This window comes from Pygocentrus nattereri, chromosome 25, assembly GCF_015220715.1.
Source record: "Pygocentrus nattereri isolate fPygNat1 chromosome 25, fPygNat1.pri, whole genome shotgun sequence".
NCBI classification, from domain to species: domain Eukaryota; kingdom Metazoa; phylum Chordata; class Actinopteri; order Characiformes; family Serrasalmidae; genus Pygocentrus; species Pygocentrus nattereri.
The window spans coordinates 4,427,122-4,446,934 of NC_051235.1; the positions used below are offsets into that span (position 1 = coordinate 4,427,122).

The 19,813-nt window shown below is 37.0% G+C and overlaps 1 protein-coding gene across 1 annotated transcript; it reads left to right on the forward strand.

Moving 5' to 3' along the window:
* The first annotated feature begins 1,951 nt into the window (after positions 1-1,951).
* Positions 1,952-16,386, forward strand: LOC119262462 (calpain-2 catalytic subunit-like). Its single transcript, XM_037534647.1, has 12 exons — positions 1,952-2,229; positions 2,995-3,064; positions 8,835-8,953; positions 9,086-9,219; positions 9,408-9,576; positions 11,503-11,583; positions 12,667-12,752; positions 12,845-12,919; positions 13,032-13,192; positions 14,415-14,572; positions 14,721-14,732; positions 16,074-16,386. Exons 1-12 carry the CDS (start codon positions 2,047-2,049, stop codon positions 16,269-16,271), a joined length of 1,446 nt encoding a protein of 481 aa, XP_037390544.1. The 5' UTR covers positions 1,952-2,046; the 3' UTR covers positions 16,272-16,386.
* Positions 16,387-19,813: the final 3,427 nt, after the last annotated feature.

Sequence of the window (19,813 nt, forward strand, 5' to 3'; positions counted from 1 at the left end):
CGTCCCTCAGTACCAGAGTGAACTTGTCTCCTACTTGCGAACCATCACGCCTACTTAGATGACAAGGTGCTCGTTTACTACTAAAATATGCCTCAAATGAATTTTAATTCCATTTTTAGTGAAATAAATAATTGTTGTGTCACATCCATATGTCTTAGACAAACATACTACAACCTTTAGTTTGGTCAAATTTGGGTAAACCGAGTATTAATGAATATTTTATAGAAATAAATCACTACCATGTCACATCCATATGACTTACAGGTCTAAAATTACTTTAATTACCTTAAAAGCCTGATTTGTTTGTGCTTTTCTGTCACTCCAACAGCATTCACTCGACTTCACTGGCTTACATTTTAGTCCGTATGCTTGAATTTTGTCATGGTTGAGGCACAAGCTAACCACAATTGAACACAGCGCAGCTGTTAGCGAGCACAGCAGAATCTGAAGCATCATAAAGTGCTTTAAAAATTATCAATAGGACTAACAGGCCCAAACAACACCTGCCGTAACCCAAGTCTTGCCTGGCTCATGACATTTGGACCATGTCTGGCCCACACAAATCTTGCCAATGCCATAACGGAGCTTTAAGTGGCAAATGTGGCACAGATTAGGCCAAAATGTGCCTGTCATCTGAGCAGTGGCTGAATCTAAATGTGTTTGATGGTGTCCTAATAGGATCTAAAGGTGCCCATCCATTTTCCAAGCTGCTTCTCCGTCAGGGTCGTTTGGGGGGGTGCTGGAGCCTAGCCCAGCAGTCATCGGGCGGAAGGCAGGATACACCCTGGACAGGCCGCCAGTCCATCACAGGGCAGACAGACAGACACAGACAGTCACTCACACCCAGGGGCAATTTAGCACGTCCAACTGGCCTGACTGCATGTCTTTGGACTGTGGGAGGAAACCGGAGAACCTGGAGGAAACCCACACAGACACGGGGAGAACATGCAAACTCCACACAGAGAGGACCCCGGTCACCCGGCCAGGGAATCAAACCCAGGCCCTCCTCGCTGTGAGGCGACAGCACTACCCACTGTGGCACCGTGCCGCCCCCAGGATCTGAAGGTGTTCTACAGAAATCTTGTACTTTTTCTTGACTTGCCTCTCCTTAAAAATGACTGGTCACTCGTCGCTCTGCCGCAAGCTTATGTGAACGTAGGGTTACACTTCATACCCAAATTGAAACGACTAATTGCTTTTATTAAAAAGTGACAACAAGATAAAATACAGTAAAATAAATGTCTTCAAATAAAAATGATTTCATGAACAACTACAAATATTTAATGGTTATAACTGCTTAGCACTATTAGAATATTTGCCCATGGCATGGAAGGTGGCTTAGCCCATTAGATCTGTTTAATGATGAACTTAAACAACACCACCCATAATTCAGCATTACCCAGGTGGGGTCTGAGTTCTGTACAACAAGTGGACTGAGATTTCATCAGGACTAAAGAAGACTAGGAAAAGATCTGAGTTCACTTGAAAGTCTGATTACATAGTGAACGCAAAGAAGCACTGAATTCATTTGCAGCTGCTTCGGTTAAACAGAGATGAGTTTGGTGCTTTTAAACAGACCCAAGGTACCAAATACAGGGGGGTCCTGGGGGTCAGGGGCTCCTTAATTAATCCCTTGGACCCCCTAAATATTTCAAAATCAAAACTCTGAAAATAGGTTATGTACAATCTGTTGTAGAATACGTGTAAATCTGAAAAGTCTCCAGTTTCCCAAAGTTTTGATGAAAACAGTGAACTATTAGTAATTTCTCAAACCAAAGTCAAAAGAGGAGACGAGTAAGATCTCAGCTGAGGTGAGTAGGAGCGACGTTGCCAACAGCTGAAATTGAAAGTATTCAGTCAGATGTGCCTCAACTTGCTTTTCTCCTGCCTGTCACTCTTAAAAGCTCTTCACGTATTCAAAACAGACAAACCCCCCCTGAGAAAGTGCTCTGAAGGGGCGGAGAGACTCAGAGTTCGGCTACTTAACTCTCTGCTCAAACTCAAGACCCTCACACCCTGTTTTTACCCCGAGTCAGAGCAGAAAAAATGTCAGCCGAGGCCACCGTCAAGTACCTGGACCAAGATTTTGAAGCTCTGAGGAGCCAGTGTCTGAGCAGTGGGCAGCTCTTTTCTGACCCTACTTTCCCAGCTGCCCCCGAGTCCCTGGGATTTAATGAATTCGGACCCAACTCGTCCAAAGCCAAAGACATGCAATGGAAAAGACCCAAAGTAAGTGCCGCTCAAAATAAGCTAACTGGAGATGACTTATTCCTGAGGTTGCTTTGGTTGTTATGTCTTTCTCTAACTTCAGAGCTTCACTTATAGAGTAAAATATGTACTGTATAAAAAAAAAAAAACATAAAATAATTGTATTTTAGGCAGATTGTTGGATTAGATTAGGCACACTATGCGCCTCAGCATCCGTTGACCCCGCCCTGTCATTTTACATGGCCGACCACTTCGTGGCTGAGCTGCTGTCGTTCCCAATCGCTTCCACTTTGTTGTAATCCCACTGACAGTTGACTGTGGAACATTTAGCAGTGAGGAGCTCCTGAGAGCGACCCATTCTTTCACTAATGTCTGTAGAAGCAGTCTGCAGGCCTAGGGCCTCGGCTTTATACACCTGTGGCCGTGGAAGTGACTGGAACACCTGAATTCAGTGATTTGGATGGGTGACTGAAAACTTTTGGAAATATAGCATAGAACTTTTTCTTTACTAAAGTGCTCTAGAACCAAATGCAAGGCAGCACATTTATATTTACAGCACTTGGCAGACACGCTTATCCAGAACAACTTGATGATTTCACACAGGTAGGCGACGGTGGTGTTAGGATTCTTGCCCAAGGACTCTTATTGGTATAGTGTAAGGCATTTACCCAGGCAGGGGATTGAACCCCCGTCTACAGCGTAGAAGTCAGAGGTTTTACTCACTACACTACATCAAGCACATGTAGAAGAAGGTGTGTCCACTCAGCTGCTCATTCTGTCGTGCAGGAACTGTGCTTAGAACCCAAGTTCATCATTGGTGGGGCCACGAGGACTGACATCTGCCAAGGGGCTCTGGGTAAGTGGAGTCATATGAAGATATTTATATATAAATTATCCACATTACTCTTACTGCAGTCAGACTGGCAGATTATGTTGTATATCTCTGTTGTTGGAAGATCTCGTAGCTCTAAAATGGTAACTTTACAGGAGAAGGAAAAAACATACTTTACTTTACGGTAGGAACCAGTGGAACCAGAATTTTTTCCAAGTAATTTTGGGTTGTTTCTTTTAGTGCATTCTTCATGAAATTTACGCACAATGTAAAGGGTAACAGGCATTTTCAAATTATGTCCAAAACTGAAAAAGACAACAATGGAGATACAAGGTTTTGTCTTGACAGCAGCAATATAAGACATTTGTATGACCCCTGGGAATACTCATTGATGTGTCCAGAGAGCCAAGGAGAATCACAAAAGATTCTAAGATGACAGTTGTATAAAACTGAGAGTGAATGTATTACAGCATTAATATCCAAAAAGAAATTATAATTAAGTCATAATGAAATGAATGCTCAGAATGGAGTTATAATAACATGAATATTCAGAATGGAGTTATAATAACATGAATATTCAGAATGGAGTTATAATAACATGAATATTCAGAAAGAAGTTATAATAACATGAATATTCAGAATGGAGTTATAATAACATGAATATTCAGAAAGAAGTTATAATAACATGAATATTCAGAATGGAGTTATAATAACATGAATATTCAGAAAGAAGTTATAATAACATGAATATTCAGAATGAAGTTATAATCACATGAATATTCAGAAAGGAGTTATAATAACATGAATATTGAGAGTGAAGTTATAATAACATGAATATTCAGAATGATGTTATAATCACATGAATATTCAGAATGAAGTTATAATCACATGAATAGTCAGAATGAAGTTATAATAATATGAATATTCAGAATGAAGTTATAATAACATAAATATTCAGATTGGAGTTATAATAAAATGAATATTCAGAATGAAGTTATAATAACATGAATATTCAGAATGGAGTTATAATAATATGAATATTCAGAATGGAGTTATAATAACATGAATATTCAGAATGAAGTTATAATAAAATGATTATTCAGAATGAAGTTATAATAATATGAATATTCAGAATGGAGTTATAATAAAATGAATATTCAGAATGAAGTTATAATAATATGAATATTCAGAATGAAGTTATAATAAAATGAATATTCAGAATGAAGTTATAATAACATGAATATTTAGAATGAAGTTATTATAACATGAATATTCAGAATGAAGTTATAATAATATGAATATTTAGAATGGAGTTATAATAACATGAATATTCAGAATAAAGTTATAATAATATGAATATTCAGAATGAAGTTATAATAACATGAATATTCAGAATGAAGTTATAATAATATGAATATTCAGAATGAAGTTATAATCACATGAATATTCAGAAAGAAGTTATAATAACATGAATATTCAGAATGAAGTTACAATAACATGAATATTCAGAATAGAGTTATAATAACATGAATATTCAGAATGAAGTTATAATCACATGAATATTTAGAATGAAGTTATAATCACATGAATATTCAGAAAGAAGTTATAATAACATGAATATTTAGAATGAAGTTATAATAACATGAATATTCAGAATGAAGTTATAATAACATGAATATTCAGAATGGAGTTATAATAACATGAATATTCAGAATGAAGTTATAATAAAATGATTATTCAGAATGAAGTTATAATAATATGAATATTCAGAATGGAGTTACAATAAAATGAATATTCAGAATGAAGTTATAATAATATGAATATTCAGAATGAAGTTATAATAAAATGAATATTCAGAATGAAGTTATAATAACATGAATATTTATAATGAAGTTATTATAGCATGAATATTCAGAATGAAGTTATAATAATATGAATATTCAGAATGAAGTTACAGTAACATGAATACTCAGAATGAAGTTATAATAACATGAATATTCAGAATGAAGTTATAATAATATGAATATTCAGAATGAAGTTACAATAACATGAATATTCAGAATGAAGTTATAATCACATGAATATTTAGAATGAAGTTTTAATAACATGAATATTCAGAATGAAGTTATAATAACATGAATATTCAGAATGAAGTTATAATAACATGAATATTTAGAATGAAGTTATAATAACATGAATATTTTGAATGAAGTTATAATAACATGAATATTCAGAATGAAGTTATAATAACATGAATATTCAGAATGAAGTTATAATAACATGAATATTTAGAATGAAGTTATAATAACATGAATATTCAGAATGAAGTTATAATAACATGAATATTTAGAATGGAGTTATAAGAAAATGAATATTCAGAATGAAGTTATAATAACATGAATATTTTGAATGAAGTTATAATAATATGAATATTCAGAATGAAGTTACAATAACATGAATATTCAGAATGAAGTTATAATCACATGAATATTTAGAATGAAGTTTTAATAACATGAATATTCAGAATGAAGTTATAATACCATGAATATTCAGAATGAAGTTATAATAACATGAATATTTAGAATGAAGTTATAATAACATGAATATTTTGAATGAAGTTATAATAACATGAATATTCAGAATGAAGTTATAATAACATGAATATTCAGAATGAAGTTATAATAACATGAATATTTAGAATGAAGTTATAATAACATGAATATTCAGAAAGAAGTTATAATAACATGAATATTTAGAATGGAGTTATAAGAAAATGAATATTCAGAATGAAGTTATAATAACATGAATATTTAGAATGAAGTTATAATAACATGAATATTCAGAATGGAGTTATAATAACATGAATATTCAGAATGAAGTTATAATAAAATGATTATTCAGAATGAAGTTATAATAATATGAATATTCAGAATGGAGTTACAATAAAATGAATATTCAGAATGAAGTTATAATAATATGAATATTCAGAATGAAGTTATAATAAAATGAATATTCAGAATGAAGTTATAATAACATGAATATTTATAATGAAGTTATTATAGCATGAATATTCAGAATGAAGTTATAATAATATGAATATTCAGAATGAAGTTACAGTAACATGAATACTCAGAATGAAGTTATAATAACATGAATATTCAGAATGAAGTTATAATAATATGAATATTCAGAATGAAGTTACAATAACATGAATATTCAGAATGAAGTTATAATCACATGAATATTTAGAATGAAGTTTTAAAAACATGAATATTCAGAATGAAGTTATAATAACATGAATATTCAGAATGAAGTTATAATAACATGAATATTTAGAATGAAGTTATAATAACATGAATATTTTGAATGAAGTTATAATAACATGAATATTCAGAATGAAGTTATAATAACATGAATATTCAGAATGAAGTTATAATAACATGAATATTTAGAATGGAGTTATAAGAAAATGAATATTCAGAATGAAGTTATAATAACATGAATATTTAGAATGAAGTTATAATAACATGAATATTCAGAATGGAGTTATAATAACATGAATATTCAGAATGAAGTTATAATAAAATGATTATTCAGAATGAAGTTATAATAATATGAATATTCAGAATGGAGTTACAATAAAATGAATATTCAGAATGAAGTTATAATAATATGAATATTCAGAATGAAGTTATAATAAAATGAATATTCAGAATGAAGTTATAATAACATGAATATTTATAATGAAGTTATTATAGCATGAATATTCAGAATGAAGTTATAATAATATGAATATTCAGAATGAAGTTACAGTAACATGAATACTCAGAATGAAGTTATAATAACATGAATATTCAGAATGAAGTTATAATAATATGAATATTCAGAATGAAGTTACAATAACATGAATATTCAGAATGAAGTTATAATCACATGAATATTTAGAATGAAGTTTTAAAAACATGAATATTCAGAATGAAGTTATAATAACATGAATATTCAGAATGAAGTTATAATAACATGAATATTTTGAATGAAGTTATAATAACATGAATATTCAGAATGAAGTTATAATAACATGAATATTTAGAATGAAGTTATAATAACATGAATATTCAGAATGAAGTTATAATAACATGAATATTTAGAATGAAGTTATAATAACATGAATATTCAGAATGAAGTTATAATAACATGAATATTTAGAATGGAGTTATAAGAAAATGAATATTCAGAATGAAGTTATAATAACATGAATATTTAGAATGAAGTTATAATAACATGAATATTCAGAATGAAGTTATAATAACATGAATATTTAGAATGAAGTTATAATAACATGAATATTCAGAATGAAGTTATAATAACATGAATATTTTGAATGAAGTTATAATAACATGAATATTCAGAATGAAGTTATAATAACATGAATATTTAGAATGAAGTTATAATAACATGAATATTCAGAATGAAGTTATAATAACATGAATATTTTGAATGAAGTTATAATAACATGAATATTCAGAATGAAGTTATAATAACATGAATATTTAGAATGAAGTTATAATAACATGAATATTCAGAATGAAGTTATAATAACATGAATATTTAGAATGAAGTTATAATAACATGAATATTCAGAATGAAGTTATAATAACATGAATATTTAGAATGGAGTTATAATAACATGAATATTCAGAATGAAGTTATAATAACATGAATATTCAGAATGAAGTTATAATAACATGAATATTTAGAATGAAGTTATAATAACATGAATATTTAGAATGGAGTTATAAGAAAATGAATATTCAGAATGAAGTTATAACAGATTTCAAATACGTCTGAAGATGCTTCTCCTTCATTCACCTTAAGTGAATGTAACCTTGGCCAGGAGGAGTTGATGTCATCAGGTGGTACCCACCGTCCATCAGGTCGGCAGTGGCCAAGTCTCTGCCCATCACATCCTCCTGGCTTCCAGCTTAACTCTTCTCTCCTGCTCCACAACCAGCAAGAGGCTCTTTCTGCTGCCTCCCCATCCTGCGAGCTGCTGCCTTTCTCTCCTTCCCCGTCATTCCAATGGCTGTGAGCATTCTCCAAACTGACTGGGCTGGAAATCTCTACAGCCGACCTCAACCGGGAACAGCCATGCTTGCCATCCTTTCCCCCTACAGCCATGTCTTGGTATTTGGCGCTCTTCCTTCCAAATGCCTGTTCACACCCCTCTTCCCATGGGACTGTAAGCTCTATGAGGATGATCTTTTTTGCCTCTTCAGACCACAGTTCCACATCCGGCCTCAAGGTTGTCTGGACAGTCTGGGGGGACTGCAGCCTTCCTCCCAGGTCGACCTTCATTTCCCATGATTGGGCCATTTGTAGCAGACTGGTTCTTCTTGTTGAAGAAAAATTAATATACAGAATAGAGTTATAGTAAAACAAATATTTAGAACAGAGTTATAATAAAGTGAATATTCAGAGTGAAGTTCTAAAATGAATATTTAGAATGAAGTTCACACTCACTGAAAACCCCAATATCAATATTTGGTCTATAAAAAATGTAAATGTATCAACTGAATTATATTAGTTAGCATCAGTTTGCATTAGACCCTAGTATAGAAAGCAGAAAATAACCCAGCGATGTTTCTTACAAAAACACTAAAGAAGACACGATTAAATGGTAAATAAGTAAATACTTTCAAAAATATGAAAAATGTTTTGCTTGATGGTGTTTAGGAAATTATATGCTGTTTCATTTCAATGCAGAAGGTGAGGTGAATAATCTCCATCCCTGCAGGTGACTGCTGGCTGATGGGGTCCATCGCCTCTCTGACTCTGAGCCAGGACATTCTGGCACGAGTGATCCACCCTGAGCAGAGCTTCACGGAGGACTACGCTGGAATCTTTCACTTTCAGGTCAGACTCTCCTGAATAACTTTTCCTCTCAGATCTCGCAGAGCAGCACAGGACAGAGTGCCTCGCTGAGTAAATGCTAAGAGAAGAAAAAGATAATAGAAAAGGCGGCTGCTGCCGTGCTTCTCTCCACAGCTGTGGCAGTACGGACAGTGGGTGGACGTCGTCATCGATGACAAACTGCCCACCAAAGGCGGAAAACTAATGTTCGTTCACTCAGCTGAAAGAAATGAGTTCTGGAGCGCGCTGCTGGAGAAGGCCTATGCTAAGTGAGTGCGTGTGGGCTGGCCCACTATCTTTAAGACTACAGCAACTTCTTATCATCATTACTGTCCAAGAGATCATATTTGAGCAATGAGGCTTGTAATGTGAACATTGCCTTAGACACTAAAGGCATGGTTCTGAACCTTGGGAAACGTAGTCCATCATTCTCACTGAATCTCTTCTCACTCTTCAGGGTGAACGGCAGCTATGAGGCTCTTTGTAAAGGCTGGGCTGCTGAGGGCTGCGTGGACTTCACTGGGGGCATCGCAGAACGCTACGAGCTCAGCAAAGCTCCACCAAACATGTTCAATATCATGAAGCAGACCCTGACTCAATGCGCTCTGCTGTGCACGTCTATATATGTAAGGTGTAACCGTATACAGACGACCAGATTTAGTCTCTGTTTGGGGAACAGGTTATATAAGGCAAAAGAAGTTTTGGTGTCACAACATCTGTAACCTCATTTCTAAAAAAAAGTTGTGATGCTGAGCAAAATGTGAATAAAAAAAGAAGAATGCAATGATTGCAAGTCATTTAAACCCGGTATTTCACTGGAAATAGTACGAAGACAACATATTAAATGTTGAAATCAGGCAATTTTTTGTTCTTTTGAAAGATATATGCTTATTTTATATTCGATGTCAGCAACATGTTAAAACAAAATGGGACAGGTGCGACAAAAGACTGGTAAAGTTGTGTAATGCTAAAAAAACACCTGGTGGAACACAACTAATTAGGTTAACTGACAAAAAAGAACATCTCAGAAAGGCGAAGTCTTTCAGAAGTAAAGATGGGCAGGCGTTCACCACTCCATGAAAGACAAATAACGTTTCTCGATGTGAGATAGCAAAGAACTTGGGGATTTCATCATCTACAGCACACAACATCATTAAAAGATTTAGAAAATCCACATATTATGTAATCCCAATATTGGATGGCTGTGATCTTTGGGCCCTCAGGCAGCACTGCATTAAAACAGATATGATTCTGTAGTGGAAATCACTGGATGGGCTCAGAAACACTTCTGAAAACCACTTTCTGTGAAAACTGTTCATCACTGCATCTACAAATGCAAGTTAAAACTCAACCATGCAAAGAAGAAACCGTATATACACAGGATCCAGAGATGCTGCCACCTTCTCTGGGCTCGAGCTCATTTAAGATGGACTGAGGTGAAGTGGAAAAGTGTCCTGTGGTCCAGCATACTTTTTGGAAATCATGGACAAGGAGAAGGACCATAGTGTGGGGGTGCATTAGTGGACATGGCACAACCAATGCTGAATGATATGTACAGGTCGTGGAGAAAAATGTGCTGCCATCCAGATGACGTCTTTTTCAGGGAAGACCTTGCTAATTTTAGCAAGACAGTGCCAAACCCCATTCTGCATGTGTTACAACAGCATTGCTCCATATTAAAAGTGCCCAGGTGCTAAAATTACCTGCCTGCAGTACAGACTGGTCAACTATTAAAACCATTTTGTGCATTACGAAATGAAAAATGCAGCAAAGGAGACCCTGAACTGCAGCTGAAATCCTATAAGAAGCAAGAACAGAAAACATTTCACTTTCTAAAGTACAACAGTGTCTTCTCAGTTCCCAAACGCTTACAGTGTGTTGTTAAAAGAAGAGGCGATGAAACAAAGTGGTAAACAGGCCCCCGTCCCAACTTTTTGGAAATATGTTGCTGGCATCAAATTCAAAATAGGCATATTTTTTCCAAAAAAAATCAAATCTCTTATTTCAACATTTGATATGTTGTCTTTGTAGTATTTTCAATGGAATATAGCATTTAAACAACTTGCACATCATTGCATTCTCTGTTTACATTTTGCGCAGCTTCCCAACTTTTTAGGAAACAAAGTTGTAGATGACATTAGGGTGAGACAGGTGACATTAGGTATTAGCTTGTGTTATGACACTGTCAAGGGTGAGCTGACATTTTTGTAGTTCAGTTTAGTGCGGATAATTTGGGTAGGTTGAACAAAAGTGAACATTAGCTGTGGCCTTTGAGTAGAGCCAATTTGATCTTATCATGTAAAAGATTTAAACTATGCCACACTGTCATCATTAGGTCACAGTGATGAGCAAAGCAGCCTTCGTAGCAGACGGCACTATTGAAATAGGCCTTTATAAATGTTTATGTGGGTTTATGTCAGTCACAATGATGAGATTACGTAGATGTCATGTAGTCTTATGAACAGTGCTCTGCTGCAATGTGTCACCAAAATCTTGACATCCAGAAATAATCTCCAAAATAAACCCTTCACTGTTTGATGCATTCTGAGCAGGGCTTTTCAAATGAAACAGAGCATGTGACCACAGAGAAGCTGGTGAAGACACATGTCTACTCCATCACAGGAGCAGAAGAGGTCAGACAGTCTGTATATCTGCTCAAACACAAGCACACTCACAATTCATATGCATGCACAAAAATGGTCACTGGCCTTTTCATATTAATTATAGAAATGTAGCTAGGCCACCTTCCACAGGTTCTGCGTACATGCAGTGAATAGGCCCTTTTCATAAGAAACAGAATTTAGGTAAACGCTGTGTAAAACAAGTTCAGGATTTGAACTCTAGGACACCTCCAGAACTGGTGGACAACCAAACACACAACAATGTGGGAGTCCAAACTAAATAAAAGATAAACATGCATTAAATTTAAGTTCAATTTGTATTTGTATAATAATTAAAACTAAGAGTTTATAAATTCCCAATGCACAAAACTTCAGCAGTTTTGAGAGTCCACCCATATGAAGTTACACTGGTCAACCTGTGGGTCAGTATATGGGTCAGGATATGGGTTAAGATAAATTAAAATGTTCAAAATGCCAATTTCAAAATATTTTTGAAAAGGACACGATGTGCATATATATATATATATATATATATATCTCATAAATATAGTTCGTGCTATCAAAGCTTTTAATTGCCTGTATTGGTTATTAAAACTGTGCTGGTCTAGTTTGATTGACTGACTTAATGATTGCGCCTGACTTTTCAGACTAATTTCAAATGAAATAGGCATCTGTGTTGACACCCCCAGAATCTTTTGTCATAGAACCTGAGTTAATACTTACAATTTATCACATCAATTTTAATTATTATAACGATTGGAATCATTAGGGAGGGCTTTAGCAACGGATGGGGGTGGGGTTGAGCTACAGCTAACACATTCTTTCCATTGACAGAAAGCGTAGTAAAATGATATAATCTGCAATCGTGTTTCTCAGGGGTAACAGTGGAATTTTGCCTAGTTCATCTATATGCACATGGCAGCCCTGGCAACTGTTTTCCACCATGAGTAACACAGTTGTTGCTAATGAGCTCAGACTGTTGCACCCGACTGTAGCTTTGATAGCGTTTGTGCTGTAGATCATACGGTCATGACCAGCATGTGAGCTGCAGGTCTTTTTGGAGTCTTTAGGTGTTGATGGTTCTCTCTGCTGTAGGTTAGTGTGGGTGGAAACCTGGTCCAGCTGGTGCGCCTCAGGAACCCCTGGGGACACAAAGAGTGGAACGGCGCTTGGAGCGATAAGTGAGTTATGAGCCATCTGTAGATCTGACTGCACAACACCGATACTGTGAAAAATGAACTGGGTGAGATCCTCATACTTTTTTCTTCATCAGCTCCAAGGAATGGAACCTTGTCCTCCCCGAGGAGAAAGCCAAACTCAATTACTCCGCAGACGATGGAGAGTTCTGGTCAGTTATTTCACTGTTACTGCCTCCTCCTACTAGGAACAGCACATCAAGCGGGTCTGCCTCTCCCTGTGGATTCTCATTCTCCTTGCTTTTCTGTTTATCTTTCTTTCAGGATGTCATATTCAGACTTTAAAGAGCGCTACTCAGTGGTGGAGATCTGTAACCTGACTCCAGATGCTTTGTGCATGGATCATGCTGGCCAGTGGGAAGCTAAGTCATTTGAAGGCAGCTGGAAGCAAGGCTCTACTGCTGGCGGCTGCAATAAAAATGCAGGTGCTTTCTACAGGCAAATTCACTGGATCCAATTGTGTTTAAAAAACCTGACAAAACTTGTCTTGACATTCCCCAGGAATGCGTGCAATGTAGGCCCACTTTGTTGGTGGGCAATTATAGTCTGGAATACCCTTTCAAAAGTTGCAAAAGTTTGGGCACCCCTCCACCAAATCACATATTTTGTTGATATTTTAAGGGAAAAGAAGTAAATACAAGCTCTGCTGCAAACGGTAGAATTTTTTTCTGCAAATGCTCAAACACACTTAATATTCATTGAGCTTAAAAAACAGAAAGAAATAAAATTGTAATTGCAGCATGCACAGAAGTTTGGACAGTCCTCCTTTGGCAGATATCACAATATCTAATACTATTTAGTACTTAAGTAATTAAGTAATTTAATACTTATTAAAACTGTGCTGGTCTGCTTGCACCAGTTGACTTACTGGTTATGCCACCTGACTTTTCAGACTAATTTCAAATTAAACAGGCATCTACTTGGACACCTGCAGAATTCTTTGTCCTAAAACTTGAGATTATATTTTTTTGTTTATACATTTTTTCAAATGAGTAAATATTATTGTAATATATATTATATATTTTCATGGTTTTTTCCTGGGGTCAGACCACCTTTCACATTTTTTCCAAACAATGTGAAAGGACTAATGAAGGTCGTTCTTTGTACCATGAAAGTCACTTCATTTTCTTTATGATGCAATCCTGGCCCCTTTTTCAATGTCAGAATAACTGAGAACTCACAGAAAAAGTTTTTTCAGAGAGTTGAGGACTTTTAAAGTTGTTTGACTTTCTCTGAAGTGTTCAAACAAAAAAATCGTGGCTGTTTAATTTAGAATTTTATATAAGAAAACAACATGATAGTTATTAGGGTGGGACAGTTGCACCACCTGACATTTTTAGACTTTTGGAAGCCATAAGAAACTAAAATAAATTTTATCACATAAAAGTGACATTTTTTACAATATTATTTTGTAATATAATGGACTTTAACACAAAGAATGCACAACAGGTTAATGACCCAACATTTTACAATATACTAATAATATGCAAGTTATAATCAAGTTTCTAAGCAAAGTTCATCAGTGACAGTTTTCCTTCCTAACTTTTTCATGTTCATGATGAACTAATGGCACGACAAACATGAAGATACAAGGTTTTGTTCCAACAGCGACGATATACCGAGTGTTTCTTCTTGTGCTTTCTGCAGCTACATTCGGCTCAAACCCACAGTTTGTGGTAAACGTGGACAAAGCCCATGATGGCGCGAAGAGCTGCTCCATTCTCGTGAGTCTGATGCAGAAAGACATGCGCAAAGAGAAGAAGTTTGGACGCAAATTCTACGACATTTGCTTCTCTGTCTATCCGGTAACATTTGATATGAATTCTTCTAAGCAATATAAGTGCAAAATCTCTACTAACACATTTAAAAAGACAAAAAAATGACACATTCTCTGGTGTGGGTGTGTGTGTGTGTGTGTGTGTGTGTGTGTGTGTGTGTGTGTTTATGTTTCAGGTTCCAAAAAAGGTAAGCAAAGAACTCCACCTACAGCGATGCATGTGGGTATAGGCTAAAAGCTTGCTCAGTGGTGAATGGCCAGAGATTTTCAAATGGCAGTTGCAGTCCTACAGACGCACCATCCGAAGTTAACTCAAAAAGATCAAAAGCTCTGTGTTTTCAATACGTCTCATTTTTGAAGACCTAACATTTCAAAGCCAGACACAACAGCACACAGCACTGAGAACATCACCTGAAGTGCTGTCAGTTAGTTCCACTGCGATGGCATATTCAGGTTTTTTGCTTCTTGGTTTTCGCAGATCCTTAGTTTGGGCCCTTAATTCCTCAGCTTTATATAGTCAGTAGAACTTAACCCCATGAAGAGGAGTTGCGTTAAGTGCGTGTCATTATTTGCAACAGCAGCTAGGTTTCCAAAAAGTTGGTAAAAGAAAATGCAAATTAACCAGTTTTTCCACCAACTATGAAAAACTTGTTAGCCCCCTTTTACCTTTAACCCTGTTCTTCAGTGGTCAGGATCCCCATGGACCCCCACAGAGCAGGTACCATTTCGGTGGTGGATCATTCTCAGCATCTCAGTAACACTGACATGGTGGCAGTGTGTTAGTGTGTGTTGTGCTGGTCTGAGTGGATCAGACACAGCAGTGCTGCTGGAGGTTTTAAACACCTCAGTGTCACTGCTGGACTGAGAACAGTCCACCAACCAAAAATAGCCGACAGCGTCCTGTGACCACTGATGAAGGACTAGAGGATGACCAACACAAACTGTGCAGCAGCAGATGAGCTGTCGTCTATGACTTTACATCTACAAGGTGGAGCGACAAGGTAGGAGTGTCTAATAGAGTGGACAGTGAGTGGACACAGAGTTTAAACACTCCAGCAGCTCTGCTGCGTCTGATCCACTCATACCAGCACAACACACTAACACACCACCACCACGTCAGTGTTACTGCAGTGCTGAGAATGATCCACCACCCAAGTAGTACCTGCTCTGTGGGGGTCCTGTGGGGGGTCCAGACCACTGAAGAATAAAATGGACTGATAAAACGGACAAAGAGTGTAGAAACAAGGAGGTGGTCAGAATGTTCTGCCTGATTGGTGTATATTCAATCCATATCAAAATAATTGCAACAGCAGCACTTAGAAATCATCTGATTTTCAAATAAGAGCAGATTAATGGCAGAAATTGACACTTTTTTTGTGGCCTTGAGATGTTAAGAAGCAAACTTTTAGTAAATTGCTAGAGCTGTAGGAATATCACCATTTGATATGGTCATGAATACTTAAGTGTAGCTGCTCAACTGCAGAAATACTATTGCCTGTTTGTGTTTAGAGAATTTTTATATGTTGCAGTACGAAGGCTGCAAGGATGTCCGCCTGAAGTCTGAGACACTGTCCCGCATGAAGGCAGTCTTCAACTCCAAACACTTTGAAAGGCGTGAAGTGAGCCAGCGCTTCGATCTGCCACCTGGAGAGTACATCATCATTCCCTCCACCTATGAGCCAAACCAGGAGGGCAGCTTCCTGCTGAGGGTGTTCACTGAGAAGTAGACCACCACTAGAACCCAAATGCCAATAGTGGGGGTGTCTGCACCTGCATTACAACCGCAAAATATAACTGTTCCATGGATGAAAAGATATAATTAAAGTCTTGCTCCAGACTTGCTCCAGACTTTTTTCGCGAAAAATCAAACTTTTCTGTCTTCTGAAATTACAGTAATACATTTTAAAAATGTTTTCTATCTTCTTTCTCCCGGAAGTTTCCACAGTACAGTACTGTGGAAAAATCAGAGACTGCCCTTCCTTTGGTTTCATTTCCAGTAAAAACAGCCATTTAGTACAAGCTTTTTTATTTTCTAGTGCTGGAAAAAAGCAAGAAACACTTAAAAAAAGAAACTTAAAAAAGAGAAAAAAAAAGTCTTAAACACCAAGTCCGAGTTAAAGGTTAAAACCGAGTTAAAGGTGCAAGTTAAAGGTGGTTTAATAAAACTGGGAGGTCCAAGGGGCAAAGCTGAAGACAGAAAAGGAGGTCAAAAGCCTAAAAACAGGCAAAAGTATCCAAAAGGGCAAGAGCAAAATACAGTCCAAAAACCAGTCAACAATCCAAAAAGACAAGGGAATAAACAAGGCTCGGTAAGGCAGACACCAAGGAACTGGCAATACTTCACAAAGTGCAAGAGCAACTGAGAGGTTCTTATAGCAGAGTACAGTGGAAATGAGGATCAGGTGAGACTCATTAGGGTTGTCATGGTGACAGTGTTAGAACTCAGGAGAGGTGACCTCTGGTGGCCAGAAGGGGGATTGCCGACATAAGTATAATATATTAAAATATGTCTTTGTACTATTCATCCATCCATCCATCCATTTTCTAAGCCGCTTCTCCCTCAGGGTCATGGGGGGGATGCTGGAGCCTATCCCAGCGGTCATTGGGCAGAACGCAGGATACACCCCCCTGGACAGGTCGCCAGTCCATCGCAGGACGTCTTTGTACTATTTTCAATCAAATATTTGCACAGCGTCTCGACTTTTTTAGAAATGGGGTTGTGCATAAATTTGGGATTTCTATCCACTCTAATTAGTTCAGATTAGCAAAATAATTGAATCACGTTCTTAATTTACAGCACTTTGAAAAAGTACATAACCCCCATAAAATCCCAGGCTTATTAAATGCTGATGCTTATTATTAAGCAACTACAGGGATGTCAATGCAATGGAGAGAAGGGGCAACCTTGGTGGGGAGTATATGGACACAGCTTTCACTCTGGGAGTACAGAGGCTGAATGGCCCAGAGTGGTGGCCCTCGGAACGTCGTATTCCTGAAAGACCTTCTCAGGATATCTTGAGGAACACGGTAGACTAGGCTGGCAAAGTGCCTTGCCCCCACACCAATCTTGATGGAGAACAGCTGGTCTGTTGTTCCAGACCCAGGATGGAATTTGCATTATTCCTCCTCAATCCGAAGTTCGACTGTTTATTTACTTTTTATTTACTTCATTCAAACCAAATGATCTCCTTGAATATTACCTGTTAGATTGTTTGCAGGGTGGTCCTCAGTGGTTTTATTCAAATGTAACTACTGGCCTATCTATTGGCCATGCAAAGAACTACATTTAAAGAAATGTCTTGCAGAGAAGTATCATCTCTGAATCATGACGTATCATATTTAACCCCTAAACAGTTGCAAAGTGACTCACCGCTAAAAACCTTGGCCTGGGAAACCAGCTCTTAATCATCTTCTGAGTAAAGACGTATGTGGGTTCTCTGTTCTCTGTAAAGTACAAACCTTTCTCGTTAAACTAGCTGATAACATCTATGACCAGGCTTTTTAGTTTATGTTTGTGTGCATTCTGATGTCATCAGCTGGTTTTACAAACATATACACACTTATTGCAATGGCTTTGAACAAGACATTCGCATAGTACTGCACACTATACGCTCCAACTGTGAGAACTAAGCCGTTTAGCACCGCACAGCATTACTCAACTGAACACTACTGAAGCACTGAACAGTTCAGTTATAGTTCAGACTGAATCTGAGGTTAGAGTGGATTACACCTAAATTTGCTATGATAAGTGAAATGCCACAGAACTCGGTCTGGGTTTCCTAAAAGCATCTTAGCACAAAGATGGTAGAGTGAGTATCACACTGAACGCTCTCTCTCTCTACCCGTCAAGAAGATGGTCCAACTAGGTAGAGAAACTGGGTCCTAGTTGGACTAAAGAAGGGGTTCCCAGTTCCAGTCCTGGGAACCCTATCCTTTGTACACTTTTGTTCTTTGTCATATCTAGTGCACCAGAACTGCTGCGCTGTTTAAGGTGGAACGGAAAATTCGAACCTGAAGCTGGTCAAGAATGTCTTGGGGTCCTGTACAAAGACAGCAAGCATTGCAAGTGGATATATTGCTCTCCTAAACCTCATCTGCTAACCAAGGAATAGCTATAAACTCTTCGGCCACCGTGCTTTCGGAGAAAGGCTTTTCCGCTGAGCGCACTGTTGCCTCATCAACGGGATGATTGACAGGTTGGGGGCACATTATTCCATCTGAGGCCTTGTGCCAGTGGCACTTGTGTGTGTAGAATCTTGGTAAATGTGAGTGAGTGAGTGAGTGAGTGAGTGAGTGAGTGAGTGAGTGAGTGAGTTGCAAGCAAGATTCAGGAGTTCATTCACATCTAAAAACCACAGATAGGGACGTTATCGGGTCAATAATGAGTAATGAGTTAGCCCGCCCTCCAGCGGTTTACAGTACACAGGGATAACGTCAAGCTGTCCGCTTCCAGGCTTGATTCCATCTATTCTCTCCTGAGCTTTAAAAAACATCTCAAAACTCAAACAAATCCCTTTGTATGGAGCTCCTGAGGAGACATGGTGATTCTTTCAATAATGTGCGGCCACAAATAGATAAAGTGAGGCCACGAGTTAAGTTTCTTGTGGTCATGTGGCCTCAACATTTTATTTTGTGACATCAATACATGTATTAACTTGTGGCTTCAATATATTAATTCATGGCCTCAAGATACTGATTTGCGGCTTCATTGCAACAACCTGTGGCCTCAATATAGCAATTTATGGCCTGCATGTATTTCATTTGTGGCCTCACTATAGTAACTTGTGGTCTTAATATATTAGTCTGTGGCCTTATTATAGTAACTTGTGGCCTTCATGTATAAGTTTGTGGCCTCTATATTGTAATTTATGGCCTGCATGAATTCAATTTGTGACATCAATATAGTAACTTGTGGCTTCAATATGTTTAATTTGTGGCCTCAAAAGCTTCTTTACTAACTATTTTGATCAAGTGCTGCTACAATCAGGCCGAAGTAAAGATACACCCTCACATAAATGTAGTGGTTGCCTCAGATTTTGTTACCTAACTTTGTTACTCACGGAATAAAGTGTGTGTAGTATTTCTGTTTTATATCCTTTAAAGATTTGACTGCAACACCCAGCTGTGAGAGTCATGAGGGCTGGAAACAAAGCACAGCTAGTTTCACTTCCCAGTTTAAGCAGCATAATAATGCGGTCTCATAGCACCAATATATTTCTTCCTCTTCCCCCTGCCTCTGAGGCCCATTACAGACTGAATAAACCCCGCC